Genomic DNA, 20,545 nt, shown 5'->3' with positions numbered 1-20,545 from the left:
GATATATAGAATATATAGAGACGGAGCCGGGATATATAGAGACGGAGCTGGGATATATAGAGACGGAGCCGGGCTATACAGAATATATAGAGATGGAGCCGGGATATACAGAATATATAGAGATGGAGCCGGGATATATAGAGATGGAGCCGGGATATATAGAATATATAGAGACGGAGCTGGGATATACAGAATATATAGAGACGGAGCTGGGATATACAGAATATATAGAGACGGAGCTGGGATATACAGAATATATAGAGATGGAGCTGGGATATACAGAATATATAGAGATGGAGCTGGGATATACAGAATATATAGAGATGGAGCTGGGATATACAGAATATATAGAGATGGAGCTGGGATATACAGAATATATAGAGATGGAGCTGGGATATACAGAATATATAGAGATGGAGCTGGGATATACAGAATATATAGAGATGGAGCTGGGATATACAGAATATATAGAGATGGAGCTGGGATAAATAGAGACGTAGCCGGGGGACAGAGACGTAGCCGGGGGACAGAGACGTAGCCGGGGGACAGAGACGGAGCCGGGGGACAGAGACGGAGCCGGGGGACAGAGACGGAGCCGGGGGACAGAGACGGAGCCGGGGGACAGAGACGTAGCCGGGGGACAGAGACGGAGCCGGGGGACAGAGACGGAGCCGGGGGACAGAGACGGAGCCGGGGGACAGAGACGTAGCCGGGGGACAGAGACGTAGCCGGGGGACAGAGACGTAGCCGGGGGACAGAGACGTAGCCGGGGGACAGAGACGTAGCCGGGGGACAGAGACGTAGCCGGGGGACAGAGACGTAGCCGGGGGACAGAGACGTAGCCGGGGGACAGAGACGTAGCCGGGGGACAGAGACGTAGCCGGGGGACAGAGACGTAGCCGGGGGACAGAGACGTAGCCGGGGGACAGAGACGGAGCCGGGGGACAGAGACGGAGCCGGGGGACAGAGACGGAGCCGGGGGACAGAGACGGAGCCGGGGGACAGAGACGGAGCCGGGGGACAGAGACGGAGCCGGGGGACAGAGACGGAGCCGGGGGACAGAGACGGAGCCGGGGGACAGAGACGGAGCCGGGGGACAGAGACGGAGCCGGGGGACAGAGACGGAGCCGGGGGACAGAGACGGAGCCGGGGGACAGAGACGGAGCCGGGGGACAGAGACGTAGCCGGGGGACAGAGACGTAGCCGGGGGACAGAGACGTAGCCGGGGGACAGAGACGTAGCCGGGGGACAGAGACGTAGCCGGGGGACAGAGACGTAGCCGGGGGACAGAGACGTAGCCGGGGGACAGAGACGTAGCCGGGGGACAGAGACGTAGCCGGGGGACAGAGACGTAGCCGGGGGACAGAGACGTAGCCGGGGGACAGAGACGGAGCCGGGGGACAGAGACGGAGCCGGGGGACAGAGACGGAGCCGGGGGACAGAGACGGAGCCGGGGGACAGAGACGGAGCCGGGGGACAGAGACGGAGCCGGGGGACAGAGACGGAGCCGGGGGACAGAGACGGAGCCGGGGGACAGAGACGTAGCCGGGGGACAGAGACGTAGCCGGGGGACAGAGACGTAGCCGGGGGACAGAGACGGAGCCGGGGGACAGAGACGGAGCCGGGGGACAGAGACGGAGCCGGGGGACAGAGACGGAGCCGGGGGACAGAGACGTAGCCGGGGGACAGAGACGTAGCCGGGGACGTATGGAGCTGGAGGATAGAGGCTATACCTATGCTTATATACCTATGCTTATTATAAAGGCTGTACCTGGGTCAGTACAGTAAACAGGGCTCTAATGGGGCTATACCTACACCTACTATAAAGGCTGTACCTGGGTCAGTACAGTAAACATGGCTCTAATGGGGCTATACCTACACCTACTATAAAAGCTGTACCTGGGTCAGTAGAGTAAACAGGGCTCTAATGGAGCTATACCTACACCTACAATAAAGGCTGTACCTGGGTCAGTACAGTAAACATGGCTCTAATGGGGCTATACCTACACCTACTATAAAGGCTGTACCTGGGTCAGTACAGTAAACATGGCTCTAATGGGGCTATACCTACACCTACTATAAAGGCTGTACCTGATGGATTAGGTGTCTTGTGGAAGGGCCGATGATTAGGGGCTGTGAAATGAATGGTGAAGTTAATAGGACACTGAAAGACGCTCTAGAATAAGGGCTGTAATCGGGTCAGGGAGAATACAGGCCTCTGATGGAACTATATTTGAACGGCTGTGCCTGGTTCAGTTGACTACAGAGCACTCAGAAGGGGTGCATTGCTACATCTGCATTGCTTGCTGTTTGGAGTTTTAGGCTGGGTTTCTGTATAAGCACTTTGTGACATCTGCTGATGTAAAAAGGGCTTTATAAATACATTTGATTTGTGGTAGAGCAAAATACAAAAAGGCTGTTCCTGAGTCAGTGAAGCACACAGGACTCAGATGGAGCTGTGTAGTAAAGGCTGAATCAGTTGAGAACACGGGGCTCTGATGGGGTGAAGGGGAGTGAATAATGAGACTCTGAAGTTGCTCTAGATTCTAGAATAAGTACTGATTCTGAGTCAGTGATATACACAGTGCTCATATGTTGTCAGGGCTGTACCTGAGTCAGAGAAGATAATAAGAATCTGTAGGGGAAATAAGTATAAAGACTGTGCCTGGGTCAGATGACTATATCGAAGTCTTAATGAACATATGCATAAGGGCAGTGGAGTGAATAGGACTCTGAAGTCACTCTACAATAAAGGATGTACCTAGGTCAGTTGCCTATATAGAACTCGGTAAAGCAAATTTGTAAAGGCTGTACCTGAGTCAGTGGAATAGACGCGGAAGCTCTTGTCCCAGAAGCCACAGAGCAGGATGAAGCGGTTGTCTGCAGTGATGATGAAACACTGAGAGTGGATGTGAATGCTCTGGTCCAACAGGTCTGTGATCTGACGACGGTGGGTCCCCACGTTACTGGCTGGAGAGGGGAAGGAGAGGAGGAGGGAGGTGGAAGGATGAGGGGGGAGGAGAAGGAGGGAGAGAGGGAGGGAGGGGAGAAGGAGGGAGGGGGATGGGGGAGGGATAGAGAGAAGGAGGGAGGGGGACGGGGAGGGAGAGAGAGAGGGGGACGGGGAGGGAGAGAGACAGGGGGACGGGGAGGGAGAGAGACAGGGGGACGGGGAGGGAGAGAGACAGGGGGACGGGGAGGGAGAGAGAGAGAGGGGGACGGGGAGGGAGAGAGAGAGAGGGAGACGGGGAGGGAGAGAGAGAGAGGGAGACGGGGAGGGAGAGAGAGAGAGGGAGACGGGGAGGGAGAGAGGGAGGGAGGGGGGAGGGAGAGAGGGAGGGAGGGGGAGTGGGAGGGAGGGGGAGGGAGAGAGGGAGGGAGGGGAGGGAGCGAGGGAGGAGGATGGGCAGGTAGAGAGGGAGGGAGGGATGGTGGAGGGAGAGAGGGGTAGGGAGGAGGGGACAGGGGGAGGTGAGGAAGAGGATAGAAATACAGACAAATGTAATTCATTAAGTAAAGCATGTAAGTCTGAGGAAAAATGTATTGTATAAAATCTGATGGTTTTCCTTTACGATATCTCCGCGTTAATCGTTTTCACAAAGACATCAGACCATTACTGGAGCTACCGCACGTTCGTCGCCACGGCAGCAGCACCACCATTTTGATTTGTGAGGGAATACATAAAACATCTAGGACGTGGCGTTTACAAGGGTTTCACATTTTCCACTGGGCCTAAGAGTTTGAGTAACGATGAGCGTGCATATTCTCTCTCTCCCCAGAAGGAGAAGAGACTTCCAATAGCTAAGAAGAGGAGAGGAGCCACGCATAGTCAGGACAACATAAATTAAATCCACTTTGGCCCCTTATCGCTGAGTTGGAGGTTTGTGTGTGTGTGTGTGTGTGTGTGTGTGAGTGTGTGTGTGAGAGTGAGTGAGTGAGAGTGAGTGGGAGAGATAGAGAGAGAGAGAAAAGACAAAAGAAATAACAGGCTAAAACAAAGGCAGGGCCATGTCTGTTTTGGACTGATGCATTTCCTTGGCCTTGCAGACGTAGCCATCTATCATGAAGTGCTTTGTAGTCGGTTAGATATTAAGATATGCTGCGCCAGTTTCCCGGACAAAGATTAAGTCGAATCCTAAATCATTATCAATATTTTTTAGTCCAGGACTAGACTTAATCTGTGTCCAGGGAACAAACAGGCACATTAGGTTCTAGACTTCTGTAACTTAATCCTCCCTTTCTCTCAGGCTTTCTTTCTCTCTCTTCTGCTCTAACTCAAGATGAACAGGTGAGGGTCCGGCCCAAGGCATCCCTGACAGAGACCAGCACGCCAAGTCTGAGGAATACTTCAACCAATTATCAACATTTTCCCCCGCCACGGCCGCCCCACCAGCCAAATACAATTTACTGTGTTTAAACTGAAGCTCCTTGTGGAATGTGAGAAGTATAAATACATAAATGACACGTTAAGAAAATATCCCCTCACCACACGCATGATACATGTGATGTGGAGCGTGTGGGCTGGTGCTGAAAAATGACAAAACAGAGCTGTGAGTGAGTGGCAGAGATAGAATCGGCCGTGCATTCGCTAGCACAGACTGGAATATGTTCCAGTAGGAGTTTACCACATCAGTCACATCAGTAATAAGTGTATAGAGGCAAGCAACACTGAACCATGCATGAGAGCCATAGCCAATGTGAGTAAGACCTTAAAAAGGTTAATTAACACTCAAGGCTGCAGGGCCAGACGGACTACCAGAACGCATACTCAGAGCTGACAAGTGTCTTCACTGCCCCCCCCCCCCCCCCCCCCCCCCCTTGGGTTGTGCCGTGGCGGAGGTCTTTGTGGGCTATACTCAGCCTTGTCTCAGGATGGTAAGTTGGTGGTTGAAGATATCCCTCTAGTGTTGTGGGGGCTGTGCTTTGGCAAAGTGGGTGGGGTTATATCCTTCCTGTTTGGCCCTGTCCGGGGGTGTCCTCGGATGGGGCCACAGTGTCTCCTGACCCCTCCTGTCTCAGCCTCCAGTATTTATGCTGCAGTAGTTTATGTGTCGGGGGGCTAGGGTCAGTTTGTTATATCTGGAGTACTTCTCCTGTCCTATTCGGTGTCCTGTGTGAATCTAAGTGTGCGTTCTCTAATTCTCTCCTTCTCTCTTTCTCTCTCTCGGAGGACCTGAGCCCTAGGACCATGCCCCAGGACTACCTGACATGATGACTCCTTGCTGTCCCCAGTCCACCTGGCTGTGCTGCTGCTCCAGTTTCAACTGTTCTGCCTTATTATTATTCGACCATGCTGGTCATTTATGAACATTTGAACATCTTGGCCATGTTCTGTTATAATCTCCACCCGGCACAGCCAGAAGAGGACTGGCCATCCCACATATGCTCTCTCTAATTCTCTCTTTCTTTCTCTCTCTCGGAGGACCTGAGCCATAGGACCATGCCCCAGGAATACCTGACATGATGACTCCTTGCTGTCCCCAGTCCACCTGACTGTGCTGCTGCTCCAGTTTCAACTATTCTGCCTTATTATTATTCGACCATGCTGGTCATTTATGAACATTTGAACATCTTGACCATGTTTTGTTATAATCTCCACCCGGCACAGCCAGAAGAGGACTGGCCACCCCACATAGCCTGGTTCCTCTCTAGGTTTCTTCCTAGGTTTTGGCCTTTCTAGGGAGTTTTTCCTAGCCACCGTGCTTCTACACCTGCATTGCTTGCTGTTTGGGGTTTTAGGCTGGGTTTCTGTACAGCACTTTGAGATATCAGCTGATGTACGAAGGGCTATATAAATAAATTTGATTTGATTTGATTTTCAACCTCTCCCGGGCCCAGTCTGTAATACCTACATGTTTCAAGAAGACGACCATAGTCCCTGTGCCTATGATCACCATAGTAACCTGTATAAATGACTATCGCCCCATAGGACTCACATCTGTAGCAATGAAATGCTTTGAAAGGCTGGTCATGGCTCACATCAACACCATCATTCTAGACACCCTGGACCCACTCAAATTTGCATACCAACCCAACAGATCCACAGAAGACACAATCTCTATTGGACTCCACACTGCCCTTTTCCACCTGGACAAGATGAACACCTACAGTGCCTTGCGAAAGTATTCGGCCCCCTTGAACTTTGCGACCTTTTGCCACATTTCAGGCTTCAAACATAAAGATATAAAACTGTATTTTTTTGTGAAGAATCAACAACAAGTGGGACACAATCATGAAGTGGAACGACATTTATTGGATATTTCAAACTTTTTTAACAAATCAAAAACTGAAAAATTGGGCGTACAAAATTATTCAGCCCCCTTAAGTTAATACTTTGTAGCGCCACCTTTTGCTGCGATTACAGCTGTAAGTCGCTTGGGGTATGTCTCTATCAGTTTTGCACATCGAGAGACTGACATTTTTTCCCATTCCTCCTTGCAAAACAGCTTGAGCTCAGTGAGGTTGGATGGAGAGCATTTGTGAACAGCAGTTTTCAGTTCTTTCCACAGATTCTCGATTGGATTCAGGTCTGGACTTTGACTTGGCCATTCTAACACCTGGATATGTTTATTTTTGAACCATTCCATTGTAGATTTTGCTTTATGTTTTGGATCATTGTCTTGTTGGAAGACAAATCTCCGTCCCAGTCTCAGGTCTTTTGCAGACTCCATCAGGTTTTCTTCCAGAATGGTCCTGTATTTGGCTCCATCCATCTTCCCATCAATTTTAACCATCTTCCCTGTCCCTGCTGAAGAAAAGCAGGCCCAAACCATGATGCTGCCACCACCATGTTTGACAGTGGGGATGGTGTGTTCAGCTGTGTTGCTTTTACACCAAACATAACGTTTTGCATTGTTGCCAAAAAGTTCAATTTTGGTTTCATCTGACCAGAGCACCTTCTTCTACATGTTTGGTGTGTCTCCCAGGTGGCTTGTGGCAAACTTTAAACAACACTTTCTATGGATATCTTTAAGAAATGGCTTTTTTCTTGCCACTCTTCCATAAAGGCCAGATTTGTGCAATATACGACTGATTGTTGTCCTATGGACAGAGTCTCCCACCTCAGCTGTAGATCTCTGCAGTTCATCCAGAGTGATCATGGGCCTCTTGGCTGCATCTCTGATCAGTCTTCTCCTTGTATGAGCTGAAAGTTTAGAGGGACGGCCAGGTCTTGGTAGATTTGCAGTGGTCTGATACTCCTTCCATTTCAATATCATCGCTTGCACAGTGCTCCTTGGGATGTTTAAAGCTTGGGAAATCTTTTTGTATCCAAATCCGGCTTTAAACTTCTTCACAACAGTATCTCGGACCTGCCTGGTGTGTTCCTTGTTCTTCATGATGCTCTCTGCGCTTTTAACGGACCTCTGAGACTATCACAGTGCAGGTGCATTTATACGGAGACTTGATTACACACAGGTGGATTGTATTTATCATCATTAGTCATTTAGGTCAACATTGGATCATTCAGAGATCCTCACTGAACTTCTGGAGAGAGTTTGCTGCACTGAAAGTAAAGAGGCTGAATAATTTTGCACGCCCAATTTTTCAGTTTTTGATTTGTTAAAAAAGTTTGAAATATCCAATAAATGTCCTTCCACGTCATGATTGTGTCCCACTTGTTGTTGATTCTTCAGAAAAAAATACAGTTTTATATCTTTATGTTTGAAGCCTGAAATGTGGCAAAAGGTCGCAAAGTTCAAGGGGGCCGAATACTTTCGCAAGGCACTGTATGTGATAGTGCTGTTCATTGACAACAGCTCAGCGTTCAACACCATAGTGCCCTCCAAGCTCATCACTAAGCTAAGAACCCTGGAACCGAACACTGGATCCTGGACTTCCTGACGGGCCGTCCCAGTTGGTGAGTTTGCCAACGACACAACATTGGTAGGCCTGATCACAGACTATGATCAGACAGCCTATAGGGAGGAGGTCAGACACTTAGCAGTGTGGTGCCAGAACAACAACCTCTCCCTCAACATCAGTAAGACCAAGGAACTGATCGTGGACTACAGGAAACGAAGGGACGAGCACGCCCCCATTCACATGGACGGGGCTTCAGTGGAGCAGGGCGAGAGCTTCAAGTCCCTCTGTGTTCACATCACTAAGGATCTATCATGGTCCGCACACACCAACACAGTCATGGGGGGAGGGGGGGGGGCGACAACACCTCTTCCCCCTCAGGAGGATGAAAAGATTTGGCATGGGTCCCCACATTCTCAAAAACTTCTACAGCTGCACCATTGAGAGCATCTTGACTGGCTGCATCACAACTTGGTACGGCATATGCTTGGCATCCAACCGCAAGGCTCTACAGAGGGTAGTGCCGACGGCCCAGTCCGTCACTGGGGCCGAGCTCCCTGCCATCCAGGGCCTCTATACCAGGCGGTGTCAGAGGAAGGCCCTAAAAATGGTCAAAGTCTCCAACCACCCAAGTCATAGCATGTTCTCTCTGCTACCGCACAGCAAGCGGCACCGATGCACCAAGTCTGGAACCAACAGGAACCTGAACAGCTTCTATCCCCAAGCCATAAGACCGTTAAATAGTTAAATAGTAATCAATAGCTACCTGGACGGTCTGCATTGACCCTTTTTGTACCAACTCTTTTGTCTCATCACATATGCTGCTGTTACTGTTTACGGTCACTTTATTCTTGGTTATATGTAGATATCTACCTCAATTACCTCGTACCCTGCATATCAACTGGTACTGTTTACTATCTGTCACTTTATTCTTGGTTATATGTAAATATCTACCTCAATTACCTCGTACCTCTACATATCAACTGGTACTGTTTACTATCTGTCACTTTATTCTTGGTTATATGTAGATATCTACCTCAATTACCTCGTACCCTGCATATCAACTGGTACTGTTTACTATCTGTCACTTTATTCTTGGTTATATGTAGATATCTACCTCAATTACCTCGTACCCCTACATATCAACTGGTACTGTTTACTATCTGTCACTTTATTCTTGGTTATATGTAAATATCTACCTCAATTACCTCGTACCCCTGCATATCAACTGGTACTGTTTACTATCTGTCACTTTATTCTTGGTTATATGTAGATATCTACCTCAATTGCCGCGTACCCCTGCATATCAACTGGTACTGTTTACTATCTGTCACTTTATTCTTGGTTATATGTAGATATCTACCTCAATTACCTCGTACCCCTGCATATCAACTGGTACTGTTTACTATCTGTCACTTTATTCTTGGTTATATGTAGATATCTACCTCAATTACCTCGTACCCCTACATATCAACTGGTACTGTTTACTATCTGTCACTTTATTCTTGGTTATATGTAGATATCTACCTCAATTACCTCGTACCCCTGCATATCAACTGGTACTGTTTACTATCTGTCACTTTATTCTTGGTTATATGTAGATATCTACCTCAATTACCTCGTACCCTGCATATCAACTGGTACTGTTTACTATCTGTCACTTTATTCTTGGTTATATGTAGATATCTACCTCAATTACCTCGTACCCCTGCATATCAACTGGTACTGTTTACTATCTGTCACTTTATTCTTGGTTATATGTAGATATCTACCTCAATTACCTCGTACCCCTGCATATCAACTGGTACTGTTTACTATCTGTCACTTTATTCTTGGTTATATGTAGATATCTACCTCAATTACCTCGTACCCTGCATATCAACTGGTACTGTTTACTATCTGTCACTTTATTCTTGGTTATATGTAGATATCTACCTCAATTACCTCGTACCCCTGCATATCAACTGGTACTGTTTACTATCTGTCACTTTATTCTTGGTTATATGTAGATATCTACCTCAATTACCTCGTACCCTGCATATCAACTGGTACTGTTTACTATCTGTCACTTTATTCTTGGTTATATGTAGATATCTACCTCAATTACCTCGTACCCCTGCACAACAAGTTATTGTATTTATTATAACTTTTATTATTACGGGTTTTACTTTTCTATTATTTCTCTATTTTCTTTCTCTCTGCATTGTTGGGAAGGGCCCGTAAGTAAACATTTCACTAGTCCACACCTGTTGTTTACAAAGCAAATCAAAGTTGATTTGATACGACACACACACAGTATATAAAAAAAGAGGGTCATAAAAGGGGAGAAATGGATCTGGATGGAGATGAGCTGCTGGGAATGACATTTTAACTAGACAGCCGTTAGAGGAAACGTGTGTTTGGACGAGAGAGAGAACGAGACAGAGAGAGAGAACGAGACAGAGAGAGAGAACGAGACAGAGAGAGAGAACGAGACAGAGAGAGAGAACGAGACAGAGAACGAGACAGAGAGAGAGAACGAGAGAGAGAGAGAGAACGAGACAGAGAGAGAGAACGAGACAGAGAGAGAGAACGAGAGACAGAGAGAGAGAACGAGACAGAGAGAGAGAACGAGACAGAGAGAGAACGAGACAGAGAGAGAACGAGAGACAGAGAACGAGACAGAGAGAGAGAACGAGACAGAGAGAGAGAACGAGACAGAGAAAGAGAGAACGAGAGACAGAGAACGAGACAGAGAGAGAGAACGAGACAGAGAGAGAGAACGAGACAGAGAACGAGACAGAGAGAGAGAACGAGACAGAGAGAGAACGAGAGAAAGAGAACGAGACAGAGAGAGAGAACGAGACAGAGAGAGAGAACGAGACAGAGAGAGAGAACGAGACAGAGAGAGAGACAGAGAGATAACGAGACAGAGAGAGAGAACGAGACAGAGAGAGAGAACGAGACAGAGAGAGAGAACGAGACAGAGAGAGAGAACGAGACAGAGAGAGAGAGAAGAAAAGGAGAGAGAACATTTGCGAGGTCAAGAGAGCAACAGAGAGAGGAAGAATGAGAGAAAACAAGGGGAGAGAGAGAACAATAAAGGAGAGAGAGAAAGAGCTCTGTCTCTGACCACTCTCTCCCAGACAGTGTATCCTATACATTACTAGAGCTCTGTCTCTGACCACTCTCTCCCAGACAGTGTATCCTATACATCACTAGAGCTCTGTCTCTGACCACTCTCTCCCAGACAGTGTATCCTATACATTACTAGAGCTCTGTCTCTGACCACTCTATCCCAGACAGTGTATCCTATACATCACTAACGCTCCGCTGCTCTGCTCGCCTCCTCATCAACAAGTCGTGAGTGATGAGAGGCGCCCATATTGTCCTGACATCCGCCCGCCGCGCATTCTCAATCACACATTATTACCGCATTCATATTCATTTATACTGACACAGATCCTTTCCCCCGCTCAAATTAAACCAGAGAGAGAGAGTAAGAAAAACTGTGAGAGAGAGAAAGAGAGAGATGGAGAGAGAGAGATAGAGGAGAGGGGGAGAGGTTGATGATGAAATACCAGTCCAGGCCACAGCTCATTGCATTCCAATTTGCATGCAAATGGTTTAGCAGAGGAGAGAGCAGAGTGGAGGGGGGGGGCTGTTGGTGGGCAGAGGCTGGGAAACAACAGCAAGCTACTGGCCAGGGACACTGCCTTGGGCCATCACAATGAATCCCAGAGACACACACAGACAGAGAGACACACACGTTTGAGCACACACCAACATACAAACACAGACACAAGTGGCATACCTATCAGGGGGTCTATTTCCACGGGTAGTTGGTACTGCTGGTCCTGCACAGAGGAGCCTTGATGACCTGAGAGAGAGAGAGAGGAGAGAGAGATAGAGAGAGAGAGAGAGGAGAGAGAGAGAGAGACGAAAAGAGTGGTGTGGGAGGAAGGAATGAGTGGGATGCAGAAAGAAGGATGGGTTTAATATCAGTGATTTGGCCCTGTGGAGTACTTTGGCTTCTGTTCCATATGGGAGATGCTAAAATGTAATTTGCCACACTCAAAGCCTATTGTCCCCCAGAGCGCTCTCACAAGAGTTACATTTAGCTGTAAAACCATTTTTTGTGGCTCCAAATAGACTCTGATAACACATAGTAATACATAACCAAGTTTATAACAGAATATCGTGAATCCTTACATCTGAACATCCTCTAATAATACAGATTTGTGCCATAAACAAGTTCAAATAACACTAATATCACAATTCAAGATCTAACCACAAACAATATCACATGAAATCCACTCATCAAAACAAAATGAGATCTACACATCTTTATTGTCTTTGAGTTTCCTAACGTCAGACTTCATCCCATATCCCCTTCCCTGTTATTCCACAGCAGGGTTGATGTTTAATAAATAAACCATGAGGAGTGAGGTCTTGATGCATCAAAGTGGAAGGGAAACCTAACGCTGGCAGAGTGCACGTGTCACATTTGATCCTGCCTTTTAGGAGGACCGCTCAACTGTCTCAGAAATCAACGTCCTGTCCTGGGAAGATGAGAGACAAGCCTATTGGCTGCTCTCGTTGAGATACACAGATAAATACTGACTGAAGGCCTTTGGATACGATGCTGTGTGTGGACAAACGTGTTGTCCTCAACTGTGTGCTCCAAAACACTCTACTCTGTGTACCGGTCCTTGACGTGCTTTATGAAATCAGACTTGATTAAAAAAATAGTATATCCTTGATCTCATATCCTACATATGAGTTGAATTTCAATGAATTGGTTAAACGTACATTTCAAGCCATAGGGTGGCGCACAATTGTTCCAGCGTCGTCCGGGTTAGGGGAGGGTTTGGCCGGGTTAGGCCGCCATTGTAAAACAAGAATTTGTTCTTAACTGACTTGTTACATAAAGGTTTTAAAAAATAATCCTGCTGACCTCTACAAGATAATCCTACTTTAGACTCCATTTCCTACAATCCCCCTCTTACCGGACAGGCCGTGCCACTTGTTGACGGCGAAGAGGCGGTTGGCGGTGACGGTGATGATGGCGGGCGCGGCGAGGCCCGGCTGGGTGTTGGCGGCCACGTGGGCCACGGGAGAGTTGCTGGGGAACTTCAACACCATGATGACATCCTGCTGCATCTGCTCCGTGAACATCAACGGGCTCTGCAGGAGGACATACTGGTGGTGATGGACAGATCAACGGACGGATGGACGGAAGGAGGGAGAGGAGGATGGATAGATCCACAGACGAAGAGCAGGAGCGAACGAGGGATGGAGCAGCGGAGGAGGAGAGGGAACAGCAGGAGCAGCAGCACACAGAAAAGAGAGAGAGAGAGAGAGAGAGAGAGAGAGAGAGAGAGAGGGAAGGGAGGAGAAGGACAGAGAGAAAGTTAGCTGGGAAGCTAGCATGGAGTTGCAGCACTCAGAGGCCAAGCTACAGATATGGAAGGAAGCCAGCTGGAGAAAAGCTACAGATAGGGAAGGAGGCCAGCTGGAGAAAAGCTACAGATAGGGAAGGAGGCCAGCTGGAGAAAAGCTACAGATAGGGAAGGAGGGCAGCTGGAGAAAAGCTACAGATAGGGAAGGAGGCCAGCTGGAGAAAAGCTACAGATGGGAAGGAGGCCAGCTGGAGAAAAGCTACAGATAGGGAAGGAGGCCAGCTGGAGAAAAGCTACAGATAGGGAAGGAGGCCAGCTGGAGAAAAGCTGAGGTACTAAAAACAGAGTACCATTATTCACATGACAACATCGATTAGAAGTCAGGGCAAGAAAAACAGACACAAGAAAACTATTTCTTAAAGACAAAGTTTGTGTCAATACTAAGGATGAACCAACAAGTCACTATTAAAACGGAAGACAAACAAACGAACAAACCAAACGTAAGAGGAGAAAAATCCACAGGATTGGTATAGTGTATAGTGTGTGTGTATAGTGTGTGTGTGAAATACCCTTGCACACCAAAACTCCTCTGTGGAACTCCCCGTGTTAGCAGTGTTACAGTGCTCCCTCCCTAACACTGTAATGCCCATACAGATAGAGGACTCATCTTTGTATCTGTGTTACATTATGGCGTCTGTGATTGGTTATAGCCATCTATAGTGCTCTATCTATCTCTATGGTAATGCCTCATCAAATGTGGCACCATTAATAACCTGTCAGTGAGGGCTGCTGGGTACTGGAGTCCTCCTCAAGTCTGACATTCTACACCATCTGTGATGAATCAAGAGGCTACTAGCAGTTACTTGGACTGAACCTCTAAATATAAGGACTCGTGTACACGCCAGACATTATTTATCTATCTTTTAACAATGACAAAAGTCAACATTCTTCCTCAAAACTCTCAGACTTTGCTCAGTTCTCTTCAGGAAATGTTCTTTAACATGACAATGGTCAGAAGTGAACTTGATACTTTCATCATTGGTAACAATCAGTCGCCACAAACGGTCAAATAAAAGTCCCATTTTGTATTTATCTTCATATAAGATTTGACATTTGTTCCTGCCAAGCTTCGTCAAGACACCGACACGCACTTTAAACCATGTGAGTTCACTTCTACTGATAAGAGTTGTTTTTACTGGCTTGGCTCACACACATTATTCATCTTGCGTCCCAAATGGCACCCTATTCCCTCTACATAGTGCACTCCTTCTGATCAGGGTTCTGGTCAATAAAAGTGCACTCCACATAAAATAGGGTGCCATTTGTTCAGTCTGAGGAGTCATTTGCAGGATGCTTGTAGTGAGCTGGGGAACATACTAAACATGCTTAATGTCAGAGGCACACTGAGGTAAATCTCTGTTGTTTTAACAGGCTACTAGAATACTTTGACAACGTCATTACTGAACACCAACATGGGGACATGACAGGACTGGAATCTGACACCACACTCAGACAGGGGGACATGTCAGGACTGGAGTCTGACACCACACTAAACTCAGACAGGGAGACATGCCAGGACTGGAGTCTGACACCACACTAAACTCAGACAGGGAGACATGCCAGGACTGGAGTCTGACACCATACTAAACTCAGACAGGAGGACATGCCAGGACTGGAGTCTGACACCACACTAAACTCAGACAGGGAGACATGCCAGGACTGGAGTCTGACACCACACTAAACTCAGACAGGGAGACATGCCAGGACTGGAGTCTGACACCACACTAAACTCAGACAGGGGGACATGCCAGGACTGGAGTCTGACACCACACCACACTCAGACAGGGGGACATGTCAGGACTGGAGTCTGACACCATACTACACTCAGACAGGAGGACATGTCAGGACCAGAGTCTGACACCACACTACACTCAGACAGGGGGACATGTCAGGACTGGAGTCTGACACCACACTACACTCAGACAGGGGGACATGTCAGGACTGGAGTCTGACACCACACTACACTCAGACAGGGAGACATGTCAGGACTGGAGTCTGACACCACACTACACTCAGACAGGGAGACATGTCAGGACTGGAGTCTGACACCACACTACACTCAGACAGGGGGACATGTCAGGACAAGAGTCTGACACCACACTACACTCAGACAGGGGGACATGTCAGGACTGGAGTCTGACACCACACTAAACTCAGACAGGGAGACATGCCAGGACTGGAGTCTGACACCACACTAAACTCAGACAGGGAGACATGCCAGGACTGGAGTCTGACACCATACTAAACTCAGACAGGAGGACATGCCAGGACTGGAGTCTGACACCACACTAAACTCAGACAGGGAGACATGCCAGGACTGGAGTCTGACACCACACTACACTCAGACAGGGGGACATGTCAGGACTGGAGTCTGACACCACACTACACTCAGACAGGGGGACATGTCAGGACCAGAGTCTGACACCACACTACACTCAGACAGGGGGACATGTCAGGACCAGAGTCTGACACCACACTACACTCAGACAGGGGGACATGTCAGGACTGGAGTCTGACACCACACTACACTCAGACAGGGGGACATGTCAGGACTGGAGTCTGACACCACACTACACTCAGACAGGGGGACATGTCAGGACCAGAGTCTGACACCACACTACACTCAGACAGGGGGAGGGATGGAAAACAAAGGTGGAGAAGGACACAGCAAAGAGAGGTGTAAAGAGATTAATGGGGGTGAGTCAGAGAGAGAGAAAGAAAGAGGGAGAGAGAGGAAGAGAGGAAGAGGGAAAGCGAGAGAGAGAGAGGAAGAGCGAGAGAGAGGAAGAGCGAGAGAGAGAGAGAGCGAGAGAGAGAGAAAGAGGGAAAGAAAGCGAGCGAGAGAGAAAGAAAGAAGTCCCTCATCTGCTGCTGGTGTGAATGGAAAGGGGAAGGCCCTGAACATCAGTCTGTCTAGGACACGTCAAACCTGTCCAAACACACCAGGCCCACCTACCACCACCGGAGAGGCCAAACAATTACATACAAGACACCTTTAACCACTTGAAAGGATGGACTCATATGCCCTCCTGCTCCAGTAGTGGGGTCGAGTTTCCAATGGATTTCCGTACGTACGTGTGTCTCACCACAGGGAATTGAGGCCCTGCTCAACCACCACACGTTTATTTGTCTAGGAAAGTGTCTCCCCATTTCTCCCCTCGTTATTCTACTCATCTTAGCAGCTCTTACTGTACCTCACTGTACTGCACTGCACCCTACTGTACTGCACTGCACTGCACCCTACTATACTTCACTGCACCCTACTATACTGCACTGTACTCTACTATACTGCACTGCACCCTACTGTACCGCACCCTACTGTACCGCACCCTACTGTACTGCACCGCACCCTACTGCACCGCACCCTACTGTACCGCACCCTACTGTACTGTACTGCACCCTACTGTACTGCACCCTACTGTACTGCACTGCACCCTACTGTACTGCACTGCACCCTACTGTACTGCACTGCACCCTACTGTACTGCACCCTAATGGACTGCACTGTACCCTACTGTACTGCACCCTAATGTATTGTACCATACCCTACTGTACCGCATCCTACTGTACTGTCCTACTGTACTGTCCTACTGTGAGAGTGGATGAGTTAATACACTGTTACTAATAGTATACTGTACCCTACTGCACCCTACTGTACCGCATCCTACTGTACTGTCCTACTGTACTGTCCTACTGTGAGAGTGGATGAGTTAATACACTGTTACTAATAGTATACTGTACCCTACTGCACCCTACTGTACTACACCCTACTGTACTGTCCTACTGTGAGAGTGGAAGAGTTAATACACTGTTACTAATAGTATACTGTACCCTACTGCACCCTACTGTACTACACCCTACTGTACTGTCCTACTGTACTGTCCTACTGTGAGAGTGGAAGAGTTAATACACTGTTACTAATAGTATACTGTACCCTACTGCACCCTACTGTACTACACCCTACTGTACTGTCCTACTGTACTGTCCTACTGTGAGAGTGGAAGAGTTAATACACTGTTACTAATAGTATACTGTACCCTACTGCACCCTACTGTACTACACCCTACTGTACTGTCCTACTGTATTGTCCTACTGTGAGAGTGGAAGAGTTAATACACTGTTACTAATAGTATACTGTACGCCAGGCCAGGATAGTCAACTTCTGATTTCATTAAGACATTAGAAGGGGAGGAAACAGAATCAACAGAACATCTTTTCAGGTACTGTCCATCGGTGGCTCGCTTTGAGTCAGGACCCTCGTAACACATCACAGTGAGGGATGTATTTCAAAAGGAAATGATAAAATGCCATTATACTGGAAAAGATGGGTAAATCTTTTAGTTGGAGTTAAGATCAGAATTAATGGAGGATTGGACGCTGTGTGAAAATCCAGCACTTGCAGAGAGAGGAAATTAGGAATATATATAAAGTTATTTCTATAGTCATGTGAGATAAAATAGCTGTAAGTAGCAGTAGAAGTACTGTTTTCCATTAAATTTACTCTAATCAGGGAGGGATGGTAGGCGGAAAAATATAAAGAAATAAAAAAACTAAATTAGGGGGATTAGAAATTATGCAAACAATTACTTTGATAGATTGTGGGTTCTATCGGCAAATATTAAAGCTGATCTACCCTCAAAAAGAGCAAACCTCACCCACCTGGCACTCCAGGCAGGCAAACGCTAACAGTGTTGGAAAGAAATCAAGTAGTATTTGCACCCAGGTCTGGGGGAAACCCTAGACTCCCAACCTGTGGATGAATGTAGCATTATTTGGATATGTGGTGCGGAGCTAATGGGGTGTTTGGTAAACATGGGTGGCATATGGGCAGCGCTATGTGTGTGTGTGTTTGTGTATGTGTGTGTGTATGTGTTTGTTTGTGTGTGTGTTTGTGCATGTGTGTGTGTTTGTGCATGTGTGTGTGTATGTGTGAATGTTTGTGTGTGTGTGTGTGTGTGTGTGTGTGTGTGTGTGTGTGTGTGTGTGTGTGTGTATATGTGTGTGCCAATGGTCTCCAGCTGTCAGCACCACAGGGCCACCCCACTAATGGGGGCTCAAGTCGGCACGTCATCCGCAGCCCCCCCTCTTCCTGCTCCTTAAAAGCCTGTCACCTATGGGCCATTGTTCCCAGCCGGTCCTCCTCCCTCTGGTTCTCCCCTGGTCCCCTCGTCTGTCTGTCTAAGGTGTGGAGTGGGAGTTTGGCTCAGGACCATGTTTCCACAGCGCTAATCCATTCACCCTCATCCGCCCTCCTTACACCCAAAATCACACCTCATCCCTTCACATAGAATCACACCTCACCCCTCTCTGAGGACGAGAGGAGACAGGTTCAAAACCAGAGCTTACGTTTCCCAGGGTTAGGATGGAGGGATGATGGTGGGGAGAGGAAAGACTATAGACGGGCTAGTATGAGTCAAAGCAGAGACCGTCGTTTGACATACTAGCAGTCAGTCAAGGCTATTCCATTGAGCCTCTATCTACACTACTGAGGAGATGGGTCTGTACTGGGAACGGTACTGGGCACGGTACTGGGTACGGTACTGGGTACGGTACTGGGTATGGTACTGGGCATGGTATAGGGCATGGTATTGGGTATGGTATTGGGTATGGTATTGGGTACGGTATAGGGCAAGGTTTGGGTACGGTATTGGGCACGGTATTGGGCACGGTTTTGGGTACGGTATAGGGCATGGTATAGGGCATGGTACTGGGCATGGTATTGGGTACGGTATAGGGCATGGTATAGGGCATGGTATTGGGTACGGTATTGGGCACGGTATTGGGCATGGTATTGGGTACGGTATTGGGCATGGTATAGGGCATGGTATTGGGTACGGTATAGGGCATGGTATTGATTACGGTATTGGGTACGGTATAGGGCATGGTATTGCTTACGGTATTGGGCATGGTATTGGGCATGGTATTGGGTACGGTATAGGGCATGGTACAGGGCATGGTATAGGGTATGGTATTGGGCATGGTATTGGGTATGGTATAGGGCATGATATTGATTACGGTATTGGGCATGGCATTGGGCATGGCATTGGGCATGGTATTGGGCATGGTATTGGGCACGGTATTGGGCATGGTATAGGGCACGGTATTGGGCATGGTATTGGGTACGGTATTGGGCATGGTATTGGGTACGGTATTGGGCATGGTATTGGGCATGGTATAGGGCATGGCATTGGGTACGGTATTGGGCATGGTATAGGGCATGGTATAGGGCACGGTATTGGGCACGGTATTTGGCATGGTATTGTGTACGGTATTGGGTACGGTATTGGGCATGGTACTGGGCACGGTATTGGGCATGGTATTGTGTACGGTATTGGGCACGGTATTGGGCATGGTATTGTGTACGGTATTGGGTACGGTATTGGGCATGTATTGGGCACGGTATTGTGTACGGTAATGGGCACGGTATTGGGCATGGTATTGGGCATGGTATTGGGCATGGTATAGGGCATGGTATTGGGCATGGTATTGGGCACGGTATTGGGCACGGTATTGGGCATGGTATTGGGTACGGTATTGGGCACGATATTGGGCATGGTATGGTGGTCAGCCTGTGTGTGAGCGCCCACGTACGTGTGTGCGAGACTCACCACCTGCATGGCGGAGCTCCTTGGTGGGTGTGGCTCGATGAGCAGCTGACATGGGGTCTGTCCAAAACTCCTGATCTGTGCCTCCACAGCCTGGCGAGAGGTAGAGAGAAAGAGAAGTAGAGAGAGACAGAGAAAGAGATAGGTGTAGAGAGAGAGAGGGGTAGAGAGAGGTAGAGAGAGAGAGAGGGGGGTAGAGAGAGGGGTAGAGAGAGAGGAGTAGAGAGAGAGAGGAGTAGAGAGAGAGAGAGAGAGAGAGAGAGAGAGAGAGAGAGAGAGAGAGAGAGGGGTAGAGAGAGAGAGAGCAGGGGGTAGAGAGAGAGGTAGAGGTAGAGAGAGAGGGGGAGGGTAGAGAGAGAGAGAGGAGAGAGAGAGAGAAAGAGGTAAGAGAGAGAGAGAGAAAGAGGTAGAGAGAGAGAGAGAGAGAAAGTGAGAGAGAGAGAGAGAGAAACAGAGCGAGAGAGAGAGAAAGAGAAACAGAGCGAGAGAGAGAAACAGAGAGAAAGAGAGCGAGACAGACAGGCGGGTTAGGTGGCGCTAATTAAGAGATATAGGACCATAAATGTCACAGGAGACGCCGCCTCTCAGCTCTGGACAACATCAGGGGCCACAGAGTCAAGGTAACACAGGGCTGGGAGGACAGAGAGATGTACTAGTGTATGGTCAACACAGTAAAGAATACATACAGCAACAGAGGTAG

The 20,545-nt window shown here is 48.1% G+C and overlaps 1 protein-coding gene across 6 annotated transcripts in view; it reads right to left on the bottom strand.

The window, feature by feature from the left end:
* LOC139419013 (lipopolysaccharide-responsive and beige-like anchor protein) overlaps window positions 1–20,545 on the bottom strand; it is a 313,075-nt gene that overhangs the window by 27,383 nt on the left and 265,147 nt on the right. For 3 of the 6 annotated variants that reach the window (XM_071168828.1, XM_071168830.1, XM_071168829.1), the window contains 5 exons: window positions 19,849–19,938; window positions 12,789–12,966; window positions 11,594–11,659; window positions 2,815–2,970; window positions 2,092–2,133 (listed from right to left, as the gene is read on the bottom strand). In XM_071168828.1, the coding sequence (XP_071024929.1) occupies window positions 2,092–2,133; window positions 2,815–2,970; window positions 11,594–11,659; window positions 12,789–12,966; window positions 19,849–19,938 (532 nt within the window). The remainder of the gene's footprint in view (window positions 1–2,091; window positions 2,134–2,814; window positions 2,971–11,593; window positions 11,660–12,788; window positions 12,967–19,848; window positions 19,939–20,545) is intronic. The other 3 variants (XM_071168831.1, XM_071168833.1, XM_071168832.1) reach the window with 1 other exon arrangement.

Source organism: Oncorhynchus clarkii, chromosome 10, assembly GCF_045791955.1.
Source record: "Oncorhynchus clarkii lewisi isolate Uvic-CL-2024 chromosome 10, UVic_Ocla_1.0, whole genome shotgun sequence".
Taxonomy (NCBI): domain Eukaryota; kingdom Metazoa; phylum Chordata; class Actinopteri; order Salmoniformes; family Salmonidae; genus Oncorhynchus; species Oncorhynchus clarkii.
Note: the sequence above shows the minus strand (reverse complement) of the source record. Positions and strands in the feature narration are given on the sequence as shown.